Below are 23,097 nucleotides of genomic sequence, written 5' to 3' on the forward strand. Positions count from 1 at the left end.
ATTAAGTCATTCATTCATGACATTACAGTTTTGAACACTAACAGGTACCTAACATTTTAGAAATCGTTATTCCCACCTGCTAGAGACAATGTAGAATAGCAGAAGTGTGTAAGATTTTGAGACATGAGGTTGAGGCAGGTAATAGGTATTCCTAGGGTGTGCTGTCAATCAGTAGCTTGTATGAATTCTGTGAGGTAGCCACAGCATATTATGACTCCTTCCATTTTAGGGTTCATGATGTTTCTCTCTCCCATCTCTAGACTCCAGACTAAGCATTCTGGCAGAATGTGTCAAGGAGAGAGTAAGGCAGGATGCGGAAAACTGTTTGAATGTTCTTTAAGATCCTAAATTGAGTTGTGACTGACACATCAAAACACACTGACGTGAAAAATGATTGTATGGTCACAGGGCAAACATAAAAGAACAAATACACAGCACGGTATCTGCTTCGCTACGATTGATACAAGAGTTAACTGTGTATTCAGAAAGCATGATTTTAAATGATGATTTGACATGATCTTACACACATAAACATCACATAAAGGAATTTAGATGGGAAAGTATCACACTTTCCCTGAGTTCCAGCAAATTTAAAAGACATCCAGACTCAGGGTGCTCACCAGGCTTCTTGCCAAAAAAAATAAAATAAACAGTAGAACACTGCAGCTCCACATATAAAATTATGCGGCTGCTCAAAACAAACGTCACCTTGGGGTGTGAGTGCTGATTGATTCAGTGTATTGCGTAGAAGGGATGGAAGATGTATACGATTGGCCTCTTTGTGTTTCCACATTCATGTTGTCAGGACTAGCTCTGCCCCCGTTGCTCCTGGATGGCCCTTTCCATTCGCTTGTACCAGTTCTTCACTCTGGTGTTCTCCATCATGTCATCAAAGGCCTTCAGCCCTTCCATCACTCTCAGGACCCCATACACAGCCTATGGGGGAAAGGTCAAGGGTCAGGGACTGTGGTTCCGGGAAAAACATATGCAGAATTCTCATAAAATCTGTGACATTGGTTAGAAATTTTATGTGTCTTTCAATGTGTCATTCGGTGGCCTTATACTTTTGAATGACAGAACATCTACTTCAGTAATATCCAGCAGCAAATATCCACAATGTTCATCCCTTCACTTTGAGATCCTTGGATTCATTGGTGCTATTATAAATATCAATATACATGCTCAGTACATGATCACAGACATTCTATTAAGATCAGATATTCATGTCCTGCACTCCTTCCTTCCTCCAGCTAAGCGGTTCTGGTTGGTACACGAGGTTCCATTGCTGTCTGTGTCCCTGTACCGACTATGGATGGTCTGTTTATGACCACATCCCTTCAAGAATGTTCACAACGAGCCAGTACATCAAACAATTGTAGATTCAACAACCTAGTCAGTTTACAAAAAAAATTTTGTGACATGCTTGTGAAAGAAATAAAATAACAGCTTTGTTACTTTGCCATTTACACTGTATGATCAGGTCAAAATTTTACACACACACATTTATTTTCATGTTCTGTAATACGCCTGGCTGCATGTTGAACGCTTGCCCTAGAGTTACACAGCTGCAAAAATCTTATATGAATAGTGCTGAATACAAAAAAGGAATTAAATGACTTCATTATTTACTTTGCAGGTGCCCTTTTAAACAGTGACTTACAAAGCAAACATGTTAACCATTTATACAGCTATATATACTGAGGCAATTTGGGTTAAGCACATAATTCAAGGCTACAGCAGCAGTGCCCCGTCTGGAAATGGAACTGGCAACCTTTGGGTTATGAGCCCAGCTCCTACCTCCTTGCTCCTTGCTGTCTGTGTGATGAATGTAGTCATGTCACAACCTATGTCGATGCACTCCATACTGAAAGTAACAAGGAGGCTTTGAGGATGGTGCGCAGGGTGAAGCTGGATTCACATACCAGATCAGCGAGGTTGGGCTGTTGGCCACCCATAAACTTCCTCTTCCTGCCGATAGCTGACACCCACTCATTCACAGCCCTGTACAGGTCCTGCCTCACGTCATCCTGAAGTCCGTGTCTGTGAAGACAGGAGTGTGGACATTTAACTGCCCTTTTCTAGAAGGTCGCCATGCAAAGTCAGAAGCATGAGTAATGCAATAAACCTAAAAAGGCCATTTTCCCTGAACACGTAAGTAGGGTTGGGCGATTTAGCCGTCGCGATATATCGCATAGCTATTTTTAGCGCAATAACAGCTATCCCCGGTATGTGGAGTTAGGTTTCTTCCCGTATTTTTTCCCTTTAGTCATACCTGATTCGGGAGCACACCTCCAGTTTTCCGAGGCCATGTGAAATGCTTCTGGGGAAAAACGCCACTCGTATCTATTCAATGCTGATATCACAGCAACATCACTATGCTGCTTCCATGTGGTAGATAGAAACACATGGCTACAAAGATAAAGAGCAAAAACATATGCTATGTGTTTTTCAAAGCTAATAGGTAAGTTAACCAACATATAGATACAACTGATATTTTTCTGGCCCAGAAGCATTTCACTAAACTTTGGAGGTGTGCTCACGCATCAGGTATGACTAAAGAGAAAAAATACGGGAAAAAACCAGAACGCCACATACCGGGCGTAGCTGTTATTGCGCTAAAAATAGCTATTCGATATATCACGATGGCTATATCGCCCAGCCCTACATGTAAGGTGCTATAGTGGTTAAGGAGCAGGACTCGTAACCGAAATGTTGCCGGTTCGATCCCCGCTGGGACACTGCTGCTGTACCCTTGGGCAAGGTACTTTACCCACAGTTGCCTCAGTAAATATCCAGCTGTATAAATGGATGACATTGTAAAGAACTGTAACCTATGTAAGTCGCTTTGGATAAAAGCGTCTGCTAAATGAATAAATGTAAATGTAAAGCATAAAAGGAAACACATTTTACATCAATGTCATTTAGCAGACACTCTTATCCAGAGCAAGGAATAGGTTACAATTTTACATATTACCCATTTATACAGCTGGATATTAACTGAGGCAATTGTAAGTTAAGTACCTTGCCCAAGGTTACAGCAGCAGTGCTCCAGCTGTGAATCAAACCAGTGACCTTTTGGCTACAAGCCCTGCTCCATACCACTACACCACACTGCTGCCTACATCAAGACTGAAATTTATATCATCAGCAGATAAAGGCTGCATGACCTGTTTAAAAGTTAAATGTAAAGACTGCATAACAAATTTAAGGTTTTTATTCCAGGAGGGTGCATCTCTCTTGCTTTTATGAATTTGCCTACTTGAGCGTACACAAGTTGAACCATGCAAGGGTTCGTGGGATTTGTAGTTTTGCTTCAAATCCTTTGCACTTATGTGGATTCAGGTGTGCTGCTCAATGAAGTAGCCAGACTCTAGCATAGTCCTGAGAGCAGAAGTTGACAAGCATCCCAAGGGCTGAGAGAGGGCACTGACAATGTGGAATTGTATGGACACCCTGGACAACCACAGAGAGAGAACTTCAACCTTGCCCTACTTGCTTCGGCAAGAGGACAAGAAATTTCCTGTCACATGGCAGCAAATGACTACCACACCTGTAATAAACTTACCTGAATTTCAGCAACTTTGAGATGACATACATGGCAGCAGCACCCACGTACTTGGCGAAGACACCCTCAACTGGGCCAAACTTGCCTTCCCGCACAATGTAGTCAAAAGAGGCCAGGGCTTCGGTAGGGGTCCGATACACATTTGGGGAGATCAGGTGCACTAGCCAGTCATCCGCCCACTGCCGCCATTTTACCTCCTCTCTGCACCACAGCACATGACCCAAAAGTAATGATTTGACACACAGGGGGTCAAAAAGGGCACCTAATATTCCAGAGAGTGCTAGAAATGCTGCTCAACTTTTCTGATTGTGATGTGAGGACGCTTTGAATAAATAATGCACAAATATAAGCAATTAATAAGTAAGTAAATTAGTTCTATCACGCAATTCATTGGCGGATCTGTTTCATTTCCACTCTGGTAATCGTAAAAACACTTAAAAGAACCTGCAAGGGACTCACCTCCTAGTGGTCTTGCACGGGTAAACGTCCTCTATCTCGATCTCGTTCAGCATTACCCAGTACTTGTTGCTGTATTCCGTCACTTCCTTCCCTCGTGCATTAGTTGTTTTGTACTCTGGATAATACATGACGGTCTGTTGGATCGATTTGTCTCTGCAAAGACAGCGGGAGAAGAACGGAAACTCAGTCGGGGCGACGATTAAGTTTTGAAACAGATAAATGGTACTTGTGAAGTAATAGGAGATATATCATCATTCGAGAAGTTGATGCTGCAATAATACTCAATGTAGTGTTTGCGTGAAACTGCGATGGGTGTGCACACCATATGGTTAGAGTTACAGAGATTTACCTATAAACCTCCTTGGTTATATTAATATATGGTTCACTTACTTGTTGATTAAGTATGTCTTCAAAGTACTGATAATTACAGATGAGTCGTTCAATTGCTGATGGACGGAGGCAGACAGAGGGAGAAGGAGATTATTTCTGAAGCATTTTAAACTGATAGCTTTCGTCTAATAAAAGTATGAGCTCCAAGCGCGGTCGTGTCCAGTAAGGAGAGTAAGTAAGACCAGTCCAGATGCAAATATTTTACTTTTCCGTCTTACCACCGACTGTGTCCCGTCTACCACCAAGATCGGCACTTTTTTGTACGTAGACCACTCGATCTCCTGGCGCAAGACCGGATTGACCTCCACGATTTCGTAAGGCAGCCCATGGTAGTCGAGAAAAGCGCGCACCTTGCTGCAGAACGGGCAGGTCTTGTACTGATAGAGCGTCAACTTCAGCTCGGTATCAAACATCTACGAACGTGGCCACAGAAAGGTAGTAAGGAAAGAGACCACGGTAGAGAATTAGCATGTTTTTTTTAACTGGATAGCCAGCTAACCTTCCAGTATAATTGAAGCATGTGTGCGAACACATGATTTTCCCTGGGTGTCATCGTCATTAAACGTTTCCAGCTAAGCTGGTTTACCAGTTTACCATTTACACACAACTCATTCATATAGTTTTTATATAGACTGCATATTTGTATGCAAGGAACAATGCTGATAATTAGCTGTGACGAGTGTGTATCTTATTTCTTTGCTAGTTAAAATGCTAACTACTTATCTTTGCTGTGACGCTTACATGACTGAAATCTTCTTCGGCACGATGTTGCTGAAAGTAGAACTTCATTGTCTGGTATATTCCGAGTCCACTTCCCATTAGGAAGACGCATCCCGCTATCCTGCCCCCGCCCCCTCGGCGTGCAGCCGGTAGGATTTTTGATCTGAGCCCTGTGACGTTGGTCCAGTGTGCCAAGCCAGTGCCTTTCAAGGAGACTCTTGGCACCCGGACCGCCACGGCACCTATTCGGCCGCTGTGGATCTGAAGGAACCGCCGGTTAACCGGTGCCAATTTTCTCATGCAGGCTGCTGCCATCTTGAGTTTACATAAACCTCCCACAATGCCTCAGAAACGAATGGAAGAAAAGAGGACAGTGATTGGCTAAGGGTTTCTGTTTTCATAAGAACGACCACGTGGATTCTCTATCGTTACATCATCACGGATACAGCGGTGGTGCAGTGCATCCCCTTTAACATTTCAACGCATATCTGGAGAAAGAAATCAATATTTTCGTCCATCAAAAGACGGGGAATATTTTTTACTCGAGCGTTGGTCACCTCATGCAGTCGTTATAGGTGCCCACATCCATACAGTGAAAAGATCTCTGACCAATGCTAAATGTCTATTCTGAGCCATGGCCTATATATGTGGGTCATTTGATCTAGCTGAGTTAAAGTGCAAAAGCAACCGAGAAGCGAATGAACTTGCTGCAGAAACTCTCGGCCAAATATTTTCTAGCTGGACTCATTTTTCCAATGTCATTAATGCCACAGGAAATTCTGAATGTCAACATTGTCCTTAAAATCCACATTTTTGCATGTCATACTTACACCATTCACAAAATTAGTTAAATCAGCCCTGCTGTGAATTCTGAATACTGATATCCAGGATAAAACTCCATTATTTCAGCCTCTTTCTCAGTTAAAAAATCCCTCCATATAGTGGGCCCTGTCCTTATCCTCTGCAAAGCTGTCATAGTTTAACTGGCTTAATTCAAAAGTGAGCGTGTACACATCCCATTTTGCTGAGCAAATGATTTTACAGCTGAAGAAAAGCTTTTTGCTCCTGTAAGCCCACTTATGACAAGGCCAATGCTGGATTTTCATCACCTACTGTTGTTCTTGTAGTAAACAAGGATGTTTTTCAGAGGTAAGAGTGTGCAGGCCTTTTTCTTTTATCCACAGTTCAGCTGTGACCACAGTTCCTACACGTCACTTTGGTGTAGACTGAAACATGATGCTGTGAAGTGATCACACTCCTGCCATCAACTACTTACTGCATTACAGGCTGACAGACTGCCTTTTGTTCTGTCTTCCTGTCCCCCACTGCCTGATGTTGACATCTAAAACGCACTACAACACAAATCAACACACGGACACCTGATCAGAGCACAGGTCCCATTCTACTCTGATTCCTGTGACAATTTTACTCCATTTCAGTTTTTAATCATACTGGATGTCCTCTGTATCTGTCACAATTTAGTTTCTTTTCTTTTCATATTATTTGAAATGTCTTCCAATAACACAATGCTGGTTTGTTCTTTACGTTCGTCTTGCCACTGGTGAATAGATGAAAAAGAATAGGGAAAAATAGGGAAAAGATACTTTTCCCTCACATTCATTTTGTTTTTTGTTTGTGTTTTTTCTTCTCTATGAATGTATTTGTATAATAAGCCTTTCTTCCTCATTAATGCTGGAGGTTTTTGTGTTTTTTTTTTTCAACACTAGAGCAAATCATACAGGTTAAGCTGCTACAGGTATCTCTAAAGTGTGCCATTAATACATGCTTCCAGACCAATACGGCTCAAACACATCTCATCACTTCTCAAACTGTCACTCTGACTTCTTCTCTACTGGCAAATTATCACATATCACTTAAACAGGTTACAGTATTTCATGAATTCATATAACTTGGAACATAACCAAAGATCGCTTTTTTGATGTTGAAGAACAGTTAGCAGTCACCTGACCCAAAATAAAATGCCCCCACTGGCAGGGGTCCAAAACCTAAGAACCCAGTGAACAGCCTGCTGTTTATTGAACAGTGCAGTTGTGCTAAGTTGTGGATCCAACGTGCACAGATGCTGTGGTTTACTGCCAACCCCTCAGTCCCTGCTAGCACTAGGCCCCTGGAACTTTACCTGAAGAGCATGCTGACAGTTGAACAAGAAACTGACAAAAACAACAAGAAACAAAAATAAAAAGCAACCACAGCGGCTTTATTTATGTTACTGACCCCAGGTTCTAAAGGGATGAAAAAGTATGACAAGGTTAATTACCCAAAGAGAGCAGAAATAGACAGTGTGTTTATGCAGAACAACATGCAAAACTTAAGCATTTGTTCACCTTCAAACCTCTCCCAGACAGACACGTACACACACGCACGCATGCAGTCCTGCATGTCAGGGACAGCAATTAGTTCCAAAACACGGTGAAAATTTATTCAGTATATCCTAATGACCAACCTGTTTTCCTCTGTACAGGGGATTTTACTTTTGCCGTGTAAAAATAGTGAACAATTCACATGACATCTTGTGTACTGCAATCATTTTAACACACTGTTTGGAGAATAAATATTCCCCTAAAAACATTTATTTGTGAAATTTTGGCAATGTAGAAAGGGTGTGATAGAAAACCGCATCTAGGCATATGTTTAATGTTTCCCACTACTCACAGCTACATGTGAAGGAAATAAAAAGATTCCTAAGAGTATAGCAATTCAGCATGAAAACACACTTCCCCGAAATTCTAAAATACTACCCTCCCACCCAGACAGACATTTGGTACCACAAAACTGACGCTCAGGATTTAAGGTCAGAGGTGCAGTTTCCTGCTCATGTCCTCCATGGACTTAGGTCATGTTGTGGTCATCTTGACCTATAACATGTGCTTGACTCAACCACTGAAGCACAGGTACCAGTCAGTGGGTTTCAAGTCCTGATTTAGAACCACAATCAGATGTTTCACTTTAACTACCACAGTCCAAATCCCTGACACAAAGACAGACGGACGTCATGTCCTGTCCGTACTTACATAGCTCAAATGGATTCATAACTGGAGTACAGTAAGTTTTTCCTCTCCTCTCTCAGACTAGTACACTAGTTGCTGTAGCATTCCACTAACAGCGGAATCGGAAATAGATCTCAGCACTTCATTCTGAAATATTAAGGATGGCAAAGGGATTTCTTTGTTAAAATCAAAAAGAACACTCGATGATAATAGCATAACTCCACACATTTTCAAACCCTGTTCTGGGACTCTCTGAAACAGAGTTCCCTCATTGTGATGTGTTTAAGATGTAAAAACATGGCCACCACAGAGAAAATGAAACAATTACCATAAAAGAAAGTCTGATGATCAGAGAACTGAGATAATTCAGGACATCATAGTGTTAATATGGAAAAGTTCTGTCTTATTCTGTTAGCAGCATGTTCCACTTTTGTACCTCAATGTTCTTCGAGAAGACAATGGAAATAAAAACAAATCTAGAACACTGTGAAAGAAACCACAGGAGTGTTTATAATTATATCATAAAAATCAACATAGGTACAGACAAAAGAGAAAAGGAGACATTCGCTCCAATTCTCTCCAACAGCAAACAAATCTATTTCTTCCTCGTGCTGGTAAAATTCTCACCACAAACAAGGGAAGACTTGCGACCCTCACTGTAGCTGTCCATAAGTCGCCACAAGAGGGCGACTGCAATAGCAAAGTCAACTGTGCTTTTTCAATCGTTCACAGCTCTGGGGCCTCAACGCCCAGGGTTTGAGTTCAGTCTCCGTGGCAGAACTCCCCCATCAGAGAAGCAGCTGAGGGGCAGATGGTGGAAGCGGAGCAAAATGTGAGGTGCAGAAACTACACACCCACATTAATGCCTAGATCAGGACCCAAGACCAAGCTCTCAGGTGCACCAACACAAGTAAGCACACATTTTTGTTTTATAACTTTCTTTTTGAATAGCAAAGTGTCAAACATCACTCATGCGTTTGTTATATGTACAGACACACATACATACATACACACACACACACACACACACACACACAGAGAAAAACAAACCAAAAAGGAGAACACGCCCATTTCGTTCGTACAAGTAATGCCTGCCATGTGAAATACTAAAAAAAACTTCCTACCCCCTCAACCACATCTTTCACTCTGTGTCACACAAAAAAATATTCCTTCCAGAAGCAATGGTTGAGAAGAAAATGGTTATTCTGCTGAAACATTACAGTAAATCGATGCACACAATAAACCCTGCAGTGAGAAGAAAATAAAAACAATCTTGGCGTGTTTGTTTTCTTTCACTCAGTCCTTTCATGTCAGTTTTGTCATTCCCCGGTGCGTTTGTTGTCTTCCTCATCCCTCTTTACCTCGAGGAATCCATGGGGTCCTCTTTGAAGTTTCCACAGTGCTCCATCACCTTCCTGCAGTGAGGAATACATCATGTGCGACATCTTTACGACGAGCTGACCCATTACGCCCCATATGCTACCTGACCTAATCCTTCCAATGATTACAAAAAACATTAGTTCTCTGTGATCTCAAAGATTTATGCACTGCTGTAGTTCTTTTGGTCAAATGTGAAAAACGAAAAGGGCACACCAAAAACTGTGGCCCCACAGTTTTATTCCTAGGCTGCAAACCATCGTGTAAAGAATACACTTTAATACACCCGTAAGGCTGAAAATTATATATATTTTTTCCCATGGAGACATGTCTATTAAAGTAGACTCTCCCCACTCACTGCCCCTACAAAGCACTCTCATTCATGTAATTAATTATTTATTGATTTGGCAGACACTCCAAAGTGAGTTATATGAATGTCATGACAAAATACACATAGAAAATGCTGTTATTTGATCTCACTACCCCTTCCCCTAGCCTCATCACAGAACTACCTACAACCCAAACTTTGACCACAAGCCCTTTATGTTGAACACGTTACAGGTTGAGTAACAATGTGTGCTTGAATAGCAGGAACCTAGTCCTACTGCACAACACTGTAATCATACGGGTACAGTATAATTATGAAATGTGACAAAACTTGCATTGTCACATCAGAATAGGCTGAGCAAAGGGGTTTGTACCTTGCCATGTCCTTGGTCTCGTCATGTGACGTGTCCATATCCAGCACCTGCTGCAGAAGGGTGATTCCTCCTTCTTTTATCAGTAGGGGGCAGTATTTCTCCGCTGAAAGAGCAGGAGAGAGAGACTGTGATTAAGAGAGAGAGAGAAACAGACAAAGAGTGAGGCAGGACAGATTTTGAGGTACTCACGGTAGACAGACACCAGGTTGTACAGGGCCCAGGTGGCCCAGTGCTGGCTGACTGGGGCGATGCTCTGGGGCAGTAAGCGCAATATGGGCTCAAAGGACCTGGGGAGATAAAGGGAGTGAGTGAGTCACATTCTAGAAAATTCTATAACATTCCATCACATTCTAAACCATCATTCTGAAACATTCAAGCATGCACCGAAACCTTCTCTCATATCCTTTCACATTCTAAAACATTCTACCATTCCTGATTTTTGTTGGATCAGTGTGGTACAGGTGCTGCTCAGACTTGCTGATCTATGTAGTATCTGGAATTATCGAAAACGACCACATTATTTCATCCCCTCTCTCCCTCTCTCTGTACAATTCTTCTGTTCCCTCCTCCTGTCCCTTCACTCCTTCTCTCTCCCCATCTCTTCACCCCATGCTGCCTCCTTCAGTGCTTCAATGTCCCATCATTAAACAGCCATCTGCTGGGCAGTGGCGTCCCCACCTGTAGTTGATGTTCCTGCGGGAGGTGACGTCCCAGCTGCGGATGGCCTCCCACATTCTCTCCATGACGACGTCTCTTCTCGGCTCCTCTATGACCCAGGCCTCCGGGCCATCAAACATGATGTGAGACAGAACCCCACAGGCGTTATACGATACCTCAATCCCGTCGGCCTTGCTGTCCAGCAGGTCACTGCGCAGGAACAGAGTGAGACCAAAGAGAATGAGTTTGTCGGGGGGGGTGAGAGAGAGAACGAAGGACAGAGTGGAGAGAGAGAGGAGTGAAGGAGGAGGAGGAATGAGGGGAGGCAGAGGGAAAGGATGGAGGTACGGGGTTCATATACTTTTCTCCAAAACACTGAAATAACCGGATATTTCAGCTTGAATAATGACTCTGCAGTCTCTCCCAATTACTGGACCATTCCCGTGGGCAAACTCTCTTTATGACATCATCAATCACTTGTGTGTGACAGACAGACAGCTCATCCAATGCCCTCACCTGAACACAGTGATGAACGGTGGTGTCAGCAGCTGTGGCCTCAGCGCCTTCACCTCTGCCACATTACCCAGAAGCCCCAGCATGTTGCGGTGGAGCTCCTGCTTGTTGGGGAACTCCTGGAGTGGAGGAGGAGGATGAAGAGGGGAGTCTATGAGCTTCAGATGTAGGTAGTGGAATAATGGCATCCAACTGGGCCGATATCCCAGTCAAACATTCCATGTAGGTAGCGACCTGAGCAATGATCTCTGAAACACTTATGAAGCTTATGAATTAAAAGGTCTATAGCCCACAGCATATCTGCTGCCAGCATACCTGCTGTTACAGGATAGTGTGTGCTCATCTGAAAGGATCACTGTCCTCTCCATCATTACCTCTAGGATCATCATATTCATTGACATTTTGCATATTATTGGTTTATACTTGTGGGTATATACAAACACAATCCAGTTTATGTTACTTGGTCTACTTGGTGTTACACAAGGATACAAGCAGTGCTCCTTCTAGGATGTGAACCTGCAATCTTCCTGCAGCAATTCTAGTTTTCCTACCCATTAACATAGAGGTCCATGCCCACAGACAAGGCCAATGTCTTATCAATTAAGTCATTAAAACCAAAGTCTTTGTAGTACCAACAGAGAGAGGCATGTGGCTATGGGATTGAATCTATAATCTTACAGTACTGGGGCCAACCCACTGAGGGGGTTCTGAATTTTTCTTTACATCATATGAAGGTGGGACACGTGTGACAGTTCGGGAGGAAGTGGGGGGGGGGGGGGGTCTTTCTCACTTGCAGACACTCCAGGAAGAGCTTCATGCCACTGCAGTTGAGGAACATACGGCAGTTGTCTGGCGTCTCATCTGTGATGTTCCACAGGGCACTCCAGGAGAACTCCATTACCTGATCGCACTGCGGGGGTAACAGGGCGCAACAGGCAACAGACTACAGTCAGTGCTTACATGGACAGCACATCTGCTATATGCAAGTCTGAATGTTATTCACAAAGCTGTTTTAATGGCACTTGGTGACCCTGTGCGGTGGGTTTGCTCTCTGAGATCAGTGCTGCTGAGGGGAGTGAGGAGGGAGGAGGTGGTGTGGAGGGAAGCTTGAGACTGAGGATTGGCCTTCAGTGTCACACTTTCAAATAAATAAATACATCAAGAAATAGAGCAGATTAAAATGACTCACCAATTTGTCATGTAGCTTCTTCTGTATCAGGTTCAACATTGTCTACAAACAAGAGGGTGAGAGGGGGCAATGAGTGACAGTTCTGGCTTTACGGAATTGGGAATCAATAATTCAAAACAATAAATAGTCCTCAAGCTATGTGAATGAATGGAATCTAAATTATTGAGCTCATTCAGCATATACACAGTGCACACATACATCACTTCTGAAGTAAGGCAAACAGCAAAACTCAGGATGAAGTGACTTCACTACAATAGTAGTCATTAATGAGGTTAAACTGAGGTCATTTACCCTGACAAAGCCCATCTTTCCCACAGCCTCCTTGTGATCGTTGTCCACCTGGCAGACCAGAGCGTTACACAAGTGCACGGCAATGCGCTGGATCGACTCGTCCTGCCTGACCGGCTCCAGGATCCACAGCAGGAGCTGGTTGACGCGGTGATACTGGAACTCCAGCTCCTCCGGAATGCTGAAGTTACACAGCGTGAGACAGCAGTTCCTCTGGACCTAGGGGGTGGGGTGGGAGTGAGAGTGGGAGTGGGAGTTGCATGGGTTAGGCTGAAGCAATCACCAGATGGCACACAGCTCCTCTAAGGTGGAGTGACAGGGAAATGGCAACACTATTCAAGCCCTATCCCAAGTTAACTTGTGCCAAACTGACTAGACAAGGGAAGCCAAGTATACTACCATACATCAGTCACTAGATCAAAAGCTTAAAGCTCATGTGTTGGCTGGGAATGGAACCCGGCTAAACTGCTTAGAAGACAGCTATGCTTGCCACTATACCACCAACACTGACTTTCCCTGGGTTTCACCGTTTGGGTGAAGAGCCCATCCCAGAAGTGCCCTACAGCTCCTGTCCACAGAGAGAGGTGTGCAGAGGGCCTGCAGGGGTGTGACTCACCGTCACCTCCTGGTACTGCTCCATGCCATTCAGCACCACCTGGATCACCTGCCGGCGCAGCTGCACGCTCTGCTCGCTGCGGTACTCCGTGTTGGTCAGGTAGAACAGTGCCGCACTGCCCGTCACCTGGATGCTCTTATCGTACTTGTGGCACTTAAGGGCTGTGATCACCAGCTGCAGGGCAGAGAATCAGTCAGTCTGTGTTTTATAGCAGAAAGGGAATATTTATAACAGCTTCATACATGCTGTATAGAACTGGATTGTACTATACGCTAGAGCAGCAATTAAAAACTATATTATTAAGTCATTAATTAGACATACATATTTTTCACCTCTCTCATTAGTCAAAAGAGAATTTGACACACTATTCAGTGATCACATGGTCTTCACACAGAAACACAGTGCCATATACCATAAAGACAGGTGAGACCCCACCCCCCACAGTGAGTGACACAGTGAGACCCTTCCCCCATTTTGTGTTAGGCTCCACCACTGTATTTCTATGTTTGGCAGCTGAGAGTGAGCGAGGTCTCCTACCTGCAGGGCACGAAGCAGCTGGCTGCAGTGCTGTATCCTGGCAATGTCAAACAGGTGGTTGATGGCTCGATGTGCCAGCTCTGGACGAAACTCGGTGTACGCCTCAATGGCATTTAAGATCTGGTCTTCGTTCTTTGAGCCTGTGACCTGGGTGAAAACAGGGGAGGGAAAATTAGCTAATAAAACCCCCTGGCTTAACTGGTCCAATTAGTTAATTAGCTGCAATTTTCATAATGATGCATTTCCCCAAAATGCACTGAAGTAGTATGTGACTGTGCCTGAAACTTGATCGTGTCTCATTGGCTCAACACAGGACCCAGGGCCGTGCCTTCCCTCCCTGGCCACGCCCTTACCTTGTAGGCAGGGATGTGTGTCAGGTTACAGAGCGTAGTGTCATAGAGCCCCAAAAACTGCAGTGGCCTCTTCAGCTCCTGGAAGGGGTATATGCTGCTCTTGGAGGGCTCAATACTGCAAGAAAATATTTAGAAACAAAAAAGAAAATACATATTATTGCATATTTGCTTAGTGGAAGCCCTTATCCATTGCAACTTACTGAAAATATATTTTTCGTAACAGGCAGGGAGTTGACTTAAGGGGAGAGACCAGGGAAAATAAAGAATAACGGCAGCCTTTGAAAAAAGGTAACCACGAGAGCGTTCCAGTTCTCTTCAGATGTGTAAACAGCACAAAGATCATAAGGTGAGCTGTCTGGATAGGGAGGAAACTTGATATAAACTGAAAAGGTGCTTTCAATCACTCACCTAGGGCGTCCTAGGGCCTCCTCAAACTGTGGGACGGCGCAGTTGTCCAGCATGACGTGACCAGAGATGTCCAGTGAGACCAGGTTGACCAGATTCTGCACAATTGTTGTCAGGATTTTCCTGGTTAGCTTGAACTTGGAGTTGCGCCGACCCTGGCGTGAGATGTCCAGGTGCCTGACAGAAATCATCCATAGAAACATAACAATATTGTACTATATTGGATTATTGGCATTCACTTATGCTATGTTAAAGGACGTTAAAATGTTATGTTAATGCTTCTTCAATCCAATTCAAACCTATCAATAGTCGATCACATTTCGTCAATTTCATGCATACCTGTTGTTAATTGTTTGCGGGTTTGTCATTATAATCATTATAATTGTCTGATGTGCATGTAAAGCCAGTCATTGATTAATGAGCCACACTTGCCTAATCAAAGGTGCACTAATTATAGGTGAGTGTGGGGCTGCTGCTGGGGGCACACATTTTGAGTGCAGCTTATGGCTGTGGTGCTTATTCCAAAGGCTAGTTCCTTTTCATTTGGTGTTTTTAAGTATTATATTAATATTATATTATAAGTATTGTTTTTTGAACAATTTGCTCTTTCTGTTCTGCTTTGTGAGAAGTGCCAGCCAGCTTCTTCACACAAGACATTCTCTCTTTCACATACACATACACACACACACACACACACCGTAGCTGCTCCATCCGTGTGAGGGTGCTGATGAGCTCCTCTGACAGTTCAATGTTGTAGAGCACCAGGGAGGTGAGCTGGTCACTCCACTGTGTGAGGAAGGCAGGGGAAGGGAGGCGAACGCCTGAGAGATCCAGGGAGGTGAGGGAGCGCAGGGGCCTGAGGAGGGCCTCCACATCCACCTCCTCTGCCAGACCACCCAGGTTCAGCAGACGCAAGCGCTCAAAGCCCTTAAAGCTAAAGTCCGTCTCCAGCCTGGGCGAGGCCCCGTCTTCGTCGTCTGATGCCAGAGGGGCGTCAGTAGAAGACTGTCTGTAGAAGACGTTGCTGCAGCCAAAGAGGCTGAGGGAGACCAGCGTGTGACGGAGGCTGGCCAGCGTCTTCAGACTGTGGGCTGACAGGCTGTTGCAGTAGGTGAGGTGGAGCTCGATCAGGCCCTGACAGCACAGGGAAAAAACAAAGCATGACTGACTTTAAGTGTGTTCCACCTCCCCCATCCAGTGGAGCACATGAGATCTGAGGTGGGATGTACAATGGTCACCTAATATGCTGCTTCCCTGCGTACAGGAGAGTAAAGTAATGCGACACACAGGTGACAGGTGTTGTGTAGGCGTGTCCCCACCTGTCTGGCGATGGCCTCCAGGTCCTTGTCCCTCACCACATCTTCCCTGAGCTGCACCCGCGTGAGCCTGGTGCTGCGCGGGTCCGAGAACAGCGAGAAGAAGCCATCGTGCGTCTCAAAGTTGTTGTCCGTGAGAACCAGGTCCATGTACCTGCAGCACCAAACACATGGGGACACAGATCCCCCTGCCATCAGCCACTACCTGCTACTACTGCCTGAGCAACTCTACTCCATACCGCAGGTCACTCTCAAAAGGGATCTCTGGTTAAAATGTATCACTTTTTCAATTATACACACACAGATGTGCATGCACACATACGAGACACGCAGACACAGACACACAAACACATACAGTATACAGACACACATACATGCTAATGAGCTTATCACAGATCTCGCTGGGCAGGAATACATCTGGGTGCAGGCAGAGCTTGTTCCTGTCTCCCAAGTAGCACATGGTCCGGCTCAAGTTGCGTAGACAGTAGACAGCCGATAGAGACATGAGGGACTCTGGGCTGTCCACCGCTTTGGTTGCCATGGCAGCTTCTCTGTGAAGAACTCGGCCAGAGGGGATGGGTGTTCACAGTCTCACGCAGTTGGCATTGGGGGTGTGGGGGGCGTCGGTTGCAACAGAGGGATGACTGTGAAAACACCCTGTACAAGACCCCTAAAAGGGCCTAACAGGGCATCCTGGGTAAAACACAGACACATCAAGAAACAAGCATCATGACATGCCTTGAACTTCACTGATGGTGGGTCTGCGACAGAAAAAAAAAAAAAAAAAACACAGGGAATACTTCACAGATCTGCCTTGTAAGAACCATCAGCTTGGTGTGTTCTCAGTATGTCCATTACACTACATTACAGAGTGACTTACATAGGTTAAAATTTTACGTTACCCATTTATACAGCTGGATGTACAAAGAAACACTTCATTCCATTTTTTTAGTTTCAAGCTTAAATGATTTGTTAAATGAAGACTACAACGCAATATACTCTTGCAGAGAATGAAATTATGGGTATCCTTGATTACACTTTTTTAACAAAAGTCTTGGAACATGGGTAGTTAGGAACAAAACATGTCTTTAATTCAAGAAAGAAATAGTGTTAGCCCACATTTGCATTGTGAAAGCCTGTCTAATAATTTTGGGTAGGTAGCTGCTGGTACTGTGTTACAATCCTTATTTAAAGCATTCGTAAACTCCACTACTAAAGAAGGTCATCTTGGCCTTGTATCAGTGCTGCATTCCATTTCACCCCAAAAAAATTTTATTGGGTTGAAATCATGGTCCTGTGCTGGCCACTGCAATTCTCCTCACACCCGTACTTTTCTTGCACCCATTCTCCTGCAACCAGATCGGGTGTCCCATGACTTTTGATGGGGTCGTGTACGTTTGATTTAGTAATATGGAAGACGAGACAACTGGGTTATAACTATACTAATGCTTTTATTGGCTGAAACCAACGAGTAAGATACATGACAAATGGATGCCCATGGCAAAGAATAGGGCCTATGTTGTCAACGATTATGACCTGATGTCGATGTAGCTAAACACAAGATGGCCGTATGAAAACTATTGTTCAATTCAAGGGGCTTTACTCCCGTGTCCTACATTTATTTTTCGGGACCCCACGCGAATATGTCCAAAACTACAATAAAACTAAACATTACGCTTATTGTACACCTCCAAAAAAATCTGTGCGTCGATCCTACTGGCTGATACAATTAACACATTCTGATCTACATAGCACAAAGGGAGCCTAAATTTCTGCTAGGTTGAGGTTTCGTTCTCTTTATTATTAATCACCTGTCTATTAATTTAGCTAGCCCTTGTAGCCTACTATTTATTCTTTGTCCTAGAATATCATACACTAGTAACTGCCTAATATAACGTTAACTGTTAAGTTCCACATAACTAACTAGCCGGTCAATAAAGCGGTCAGTAAAAGACAGTAATAAAATTCAAACGCTTTCAAACGTGTCAGCCCCTATAAAATCAAATATAAACACTGCTTTACGTTATATTACATAAAATTCCACAAGCATTGCATGAAGACATTTTACGTTCGCTAGCGTTAATTACTCTGGGGTGAAAAAAACAATAGCTAATGACCAAGAACGACTCGACTTTGGATAGTCTCCTCGAAAACTTGACGTTAGCTTCCTATTGTTAACATTGGTCACCTAAAGCTTAGGAAGATCTATAACTTAGTTATTTGAAATTAGCTACGTTAACACTGTGAAGTTAGCCATTTAGACAATACATTAGCAAGTAAAGTAAGGTAACATTAGCTGGCTACTGAATAAAAGTCAGCCCGCTATGTTTTTTAACGTTTACAGGTAATCTACTAACGAATGTAACCATGGTTAACAGTTAAAGATGTTGTCTAAATCATGCTGACATTACTTAGCAGGTTGTTGGTCACCGAGAACACCGAAACACTACACCGTAATGACAAAGGCAGTTAATTTGCTATCTGAGTTAGTTGACATGACTAAGTTAGCTAAAGAGCTAACATTCACTGTCGTCTACCTAGCAAGCAGTAACGTTAACTATGCAAGCCACAGCCAGTTGCACTTTCGAAATATCAAATTCCAACAACAAGATAGCCAACTAGCCAGGCAACTACCTAGCCATGTCCAATGAAATCAAACATGTAGGTAGCACTGGTCTATTGCTTGTACTCCGGCATCTGGTTGTATGCAGTGCTATTATTAGCTAGCAAGACAGCTAGCATACTACAGTTGCGTGCTACCTAATCTATGTTCTTCTGGGGTTCTTTGTAGCTCACTAACATTAGCTAGCAACTTAGTCTAACTTACAAGATTTGTCATCACTAAAAAAGCATACATTTTATTAGATTCATACCTACCTCGGCGCGGGCTACGGATAGTTAATTAGATCAATTCAGTTTTATTTAAATATTTTTTGTCGCTAGTGTTCTGTCGATTTTTTTCGTGTTCTCCTCTGCTGTCAACAAAACTGCCTCCATTACCGGTTCACCAAAACCCAAGCCAAAGAATTGCTTCCTGTGTGAGAGGAGGGGCATTGAACATCATGTATAATTACTTGGCTAATTAACTAATTTGCTTGCATGCTACCAAAATGGGTAGTTTGCGTCGTATCATATTGCAGAGACGTTTGTTTACCTAACAGTAACGACGACAGAGCATTACTTAAAATCTAGCTGATTAAACTGTAGCTAGCCAGCAGTAGCAAAGTACTTATCACATAGCCAATTGGTACTGGCTTGATAACCTTAACAATTATTACAGGTGAAAATGCTAGATGACTGTATTATGACAGAACAACAAGCAAACAATTGTTTTGGATGAGGAGATCATTTTTCTAAAACATGACTAGATAGCTAGGAACCAGCAGGCAAGAGTCCAATTTGTGAGTCATTTTATCACGTTCATATTTATTACATTTCTCCTAACCGGCTTGATATAACTAAGATAACGCTACGTGAATACCTCACTAAACAAAATATGAGATGTCAGAAGTGTAAATTAGCTGTTCAGATGTTAATATTAAGTTAGAACTTTCAGTGTTTTTCGTTCTGACTTCAAGATGTTTCCTCATCGGACTACATTTCATGAGACACGAAATTCCAAATTCCTCCTACCGATCTGCACAGATGCTCTAATCTGTCATTTATCTGCATAGCTCACCCGAGTGTGTCTGTGAGCTAGGGCATTCCATGTAAAATGCAGATAAGCCCATATATCTCTGCAGAGGCAACACAACTGAGACCTCGAAAAGTGAATAGGGCGGGCAATGCTGGTGATTTAAAGATAGAAAAGGCACGCAGAATCTCTTCAGCGTTGCTCCATCACACCCAACATGTCGAGTTTGGATAGACGCAGAAGGGAAGAGGCGTTCGGAAAAAAAAAACTGGTTGCATGGTGACTGTGCCGAGGGCGTGCAAGAGGTGTGAGCTGGATAGTCAGGCAGCTGTTATACTGGTATTGAATATCATTTTTTCCCTAGGCACACTCGTTTTAGTCTGAAGAAGTCTGTGCCGATCCACTAATCTTTAAATAATCTGGACACGTTTTTATTGAATCGCGTTCACTTTCAGCCCAAATACATGACAAATACATTATGTTAAGGGGCATTTTTAAAAATCAGACGCAACGAAGACATTAATTTTATATGGATTATTTCAACTTCACTGGAGCTTGTGTAGTTTATACAGAACCTGTACCTAGCAAATTAGACATTCCGAGTCAGTGACCGTATCGTCTGTGCGACAATGTGTTGAAAAAAGAAGAGATTATGACCGGTTTACCATTTGTGTTGTCAAGCAACCTCACAATAAATTGCTTTTTCAATTTATACACAGATCTTTAATATCATCTGGGTTTACAGTGTAAGACGCACTGATCTATTATTAAATAAAATGGATTGGCGCAGCACCTGCTCTAAGTGATGCCCATGATCGAGCAGTTGGTGTTCATCTCTTGGTCAAACCTTGACAAACGAGATAGAGCACGCTCGCAGTCATGGCAAGAGGGCAGTTAAACCACCAGGAGGAGAAGCCGTATTTTCCCGAAAGGAATATTGTTCGGAACGGACGGAACCGGCAGATCTAGCTGCTTTGCTGAAGTCGTCAGCTGATCAAGGCGGCTGGGGCACATGTTAGGCACCAGTGCATACGACCCATTATTTTTCCTATTTCTAGAAGATTAAAAAAAAAGTTCACAAACAGCCACTCTGCCTTATGAATGTGGAAGAAAGAGTAGCATGTCTGTGACCTTGAGAGGTAGGGTATGTTGTCTTATTTTGCTCTGAAATATAAATGGCTCCACTTGAATTTCTGATGTTGAGAATTTCACATCCCCACTGTAATGGGGTCAGTAAGTTCTCTGTATGCCCAAAGAAGATGCTGCTCTGTTCATGGGATTTTGGGTTTAGTTTTATATGAAACCAATTATGTAATTATGAGCCTGGCCCCCGCACCCATACACAGACTGTGTATAGTGCCAGTTATCCCACAGAGATCATTCACACTCTTTTTTTATATCAGCCTGCTACACAAACATAATATGAATCATGCACTCTGGGAATGTGACCCCTGCATTCTCAATGCCAGCATTTGTAGCGTATGGGTCCCATGTCTATTTTAAGTAGCTCTGAATCTAAACAACACTCAAGTCATTTAGCTCAGCACGCCCTCTTAACATTCCATTAATTTTAGTTTTGGTCCACAGTGTGGGCTGCACCAGCTCGGCACACCTCAGAGGGTAATTCTGGGGAGAAGTCTAGGTCTCCTCTTGACAGGAAGTACCTTCTGAAGAGTTTAACTCCACCTCTTTTGTGAGAATGGCTCCATAACTCAAGGCAGTCTTGAAGGAAAGCATGACAAACTTGACAGCAATATACAAACTTGATTCAGAGGCAAATGTTAACCCCCCCCCCCCCCCCCCCCAGTGCTTAATCCCTGTGCATGTGCGGTATTTTTCTTCTGGTGTGTTGACTGCTTACTCCTTGATATAAACACCAGCCTTCATGAACATGATTGAGCCGTGAAACATTTAATAGGATCCTTGCCTGTTTGCCCCCTAATTCCCTAATTCTCTCCCCTCTCTGTCTCCCTGTCTCTTATTGCCTGTGTTTCTCTTTATCCCTCCCAAGATTTTCTTATGGAGGTGGCATTTGTGCTGTGTGTTGAGAGGTCATATTCCTACAGCAGGGAACTGATATATTAATATTATTAATACCAGTATAGTAATATAAATCAACAAATAGAGTCATATGTCTGTCCTCAGCACACCTTTAGTAGGACACTTTTTGCCTTCAGTACTCAGTCTCCACCCACCTTTGCTGTACAGCCTGGAATTGGATTCTAGCATTAGTAGCACCATTTCGTAACATTAGCATTCCTTTTTTATTAAAACTGTATCAAACCTTATCCTTTACTGAACTGGCCATTTAAATGCATTGACAAAGTGGACACCAGTTGACAGCGGAACAGAGAAGGACAGGAGTGTAAGCAAAAAGTCGTCAGTTTACCTCAAGTACAAGTTATAATTTCTCCACCAGGGGGAGAACACGATCTACTATCCTCAAAACTATAGTTAACTCTCAGATCAATGTTTATTTTGAAGTCATTAAGCAGCATGGGGGTGCTAACACTGCCCCCTGCAGGCTACTGAGGGAAATTCTTAGAAATGTTCTCTCCTCTCTTTTTCCTCTCTTCTGTTAGACTTCTCTTCCCTCTTTCTTTCCTCTCCTCCTTCCTCCATCCCCCTCTTTTAGAGGCCTGCAGCCTGGGAGTTCAGCATAGCACTACCCTCCTCTTGTAGTTCAGCTCGTGGCTGAAAAACACCTGCACATTTGGCCTGGGTGCTGGAGTGATGCTGGGCTCATCTCCAAACAGGTCACCTGCATATAGCCCCCTTGCCAGGAGATTAGACGCCAACTCAGTTCAGGTCTACCACTCCATAGATCCAAACAGGACCATGAATGCCAGTGTCTGCCTATCATTTGCAAAGCGTGGCAGATACAGATTCATCCTCCAATTGTTGAGGTCATTATTGCTCTATTGTGATTTCCCTTGAAGCTGTTCTAAGTGATTCATTTACATTTACATTTATTTATTTAGCAGACGCTTTTATCCAAAGCGATTTACAAAAGTCCCATGAAGTCAGTGGTAATCATTGCTTTAAGTCACCCCTGGAATTCTTCCTCTTCTTTCTTTTCTCTCTCAAAAAACCTTGTCACTCTTTCTCCCTCTGGTTGCTCATTTCCTCATTCCTATTCAATAAAATCACATAAACTGTATTGTCTGATTTGTAATAGAGTCAACTGCTGATGAACACATAACATCAAATATTAGACACACATGGCAAAACAGACAACAACAATTCAAAATACACCATTCACAATAGGCTGAAAGGTTTAAGCTACTAAGGTTATAAAGTCATTATTCACAGTGAAGTGCAAAATATGAAAAGAAAAAAAGAATGTAAGTATTGTCATAATTAAAGTAA

At 43.2% G+C, this 23,097-nt stretch overlaps 2 protein-coding genes across 2 annotated transcripts; both read right to left on the reverse strand.

Moving 5' to 3' along the window:
• Nucleotides 1–618: 618 nt before the first annotated feature.
• On the reverse strand, nucleotides 619–5,439 carry LOC118778411 (prostaglandin E synthase 2-like). Its single transcript, XM_036529939.1, has 7 exons — nucleotides 5,156–5,439; nucleotides 4,633–4,827; nucleotides 4,415–4,470; nucleotides 4,025–4,177; nucleotides 3,566–3,766; nucleotides 1,923–2,040; nucleotides 619–936 (listed from the first exon to the last, which is right to left on the reverse strand). Exons 1-7 carry the CDS (start codon nucleotides 5,432–5,434, stop codon nucleotides 808–810), a joined length of 1,131 nt encoding a protein of 376 aa, XP_036385832.1. The 5' UTR covers nucleotides 5,435–5,439; the 3' UTR covers nucleotides 619–807.
• A 3,774-nt stretch (nucleotides 5,440–9,213) lies between these two features.
• LOC118777728 (protein zer-1 homolog) lies at nucleotides 9,214–19,102 on the reverse strand. The gene is made up of 16 exons (XM_036528851.1): nucleotides 18,972–19,102; nucleotides 16,469–16,787; nucleotides 16,098–16,248; nucleotides 15,476–15,912; nucleotides 14,782–14,955; nucleotides 14,374–14,488; nucleotides 14,021–14,167; nucleotides 13,484–13,657; nucleotides 12,871–13,086; nucleotides 12,580–12,621; nucleotides 12,181–12,300; nucleotides 11,394–11,509; nucleotides 10,899–11,087; nucleotides 10,410–10,507; nucleotides 10,221–10,323; nucleotides 9,214–9,557 (listed from the first exon to the last, which is right to left on the reverse strand). Exons 2-16 carry the CDS (start codon nucleotides 16,633–16,635, stop codon nucleotides 9,500–9,502), a joined length of 2,307 nt encoding a protein of 768 aa, XP_036384744.1. The 5' UTR covers nucleotides 16,636–16,787; nucleotides 18,972–19,102; the 3' UTR covers nucleotides 9,214–9,499.
• Nucleotides 19,103–23,097: the final 3,995 nt, after the last annotated feature.

This window comes from Megalops cyprinoides, chromosome 5, assembly GCF_013368585.1.
Source record: "Megalops cyprinoides isolate fMegCyp1 chromosome 5, fMegCyp1.pri, whole genome shotgun sequence".
Lineage (NCBI taxonomy): Eukaryota > Metazoa > Chordata > Actinopteri > Elopiformes > Megalopidae > Megalops > Megalops cyprinoides.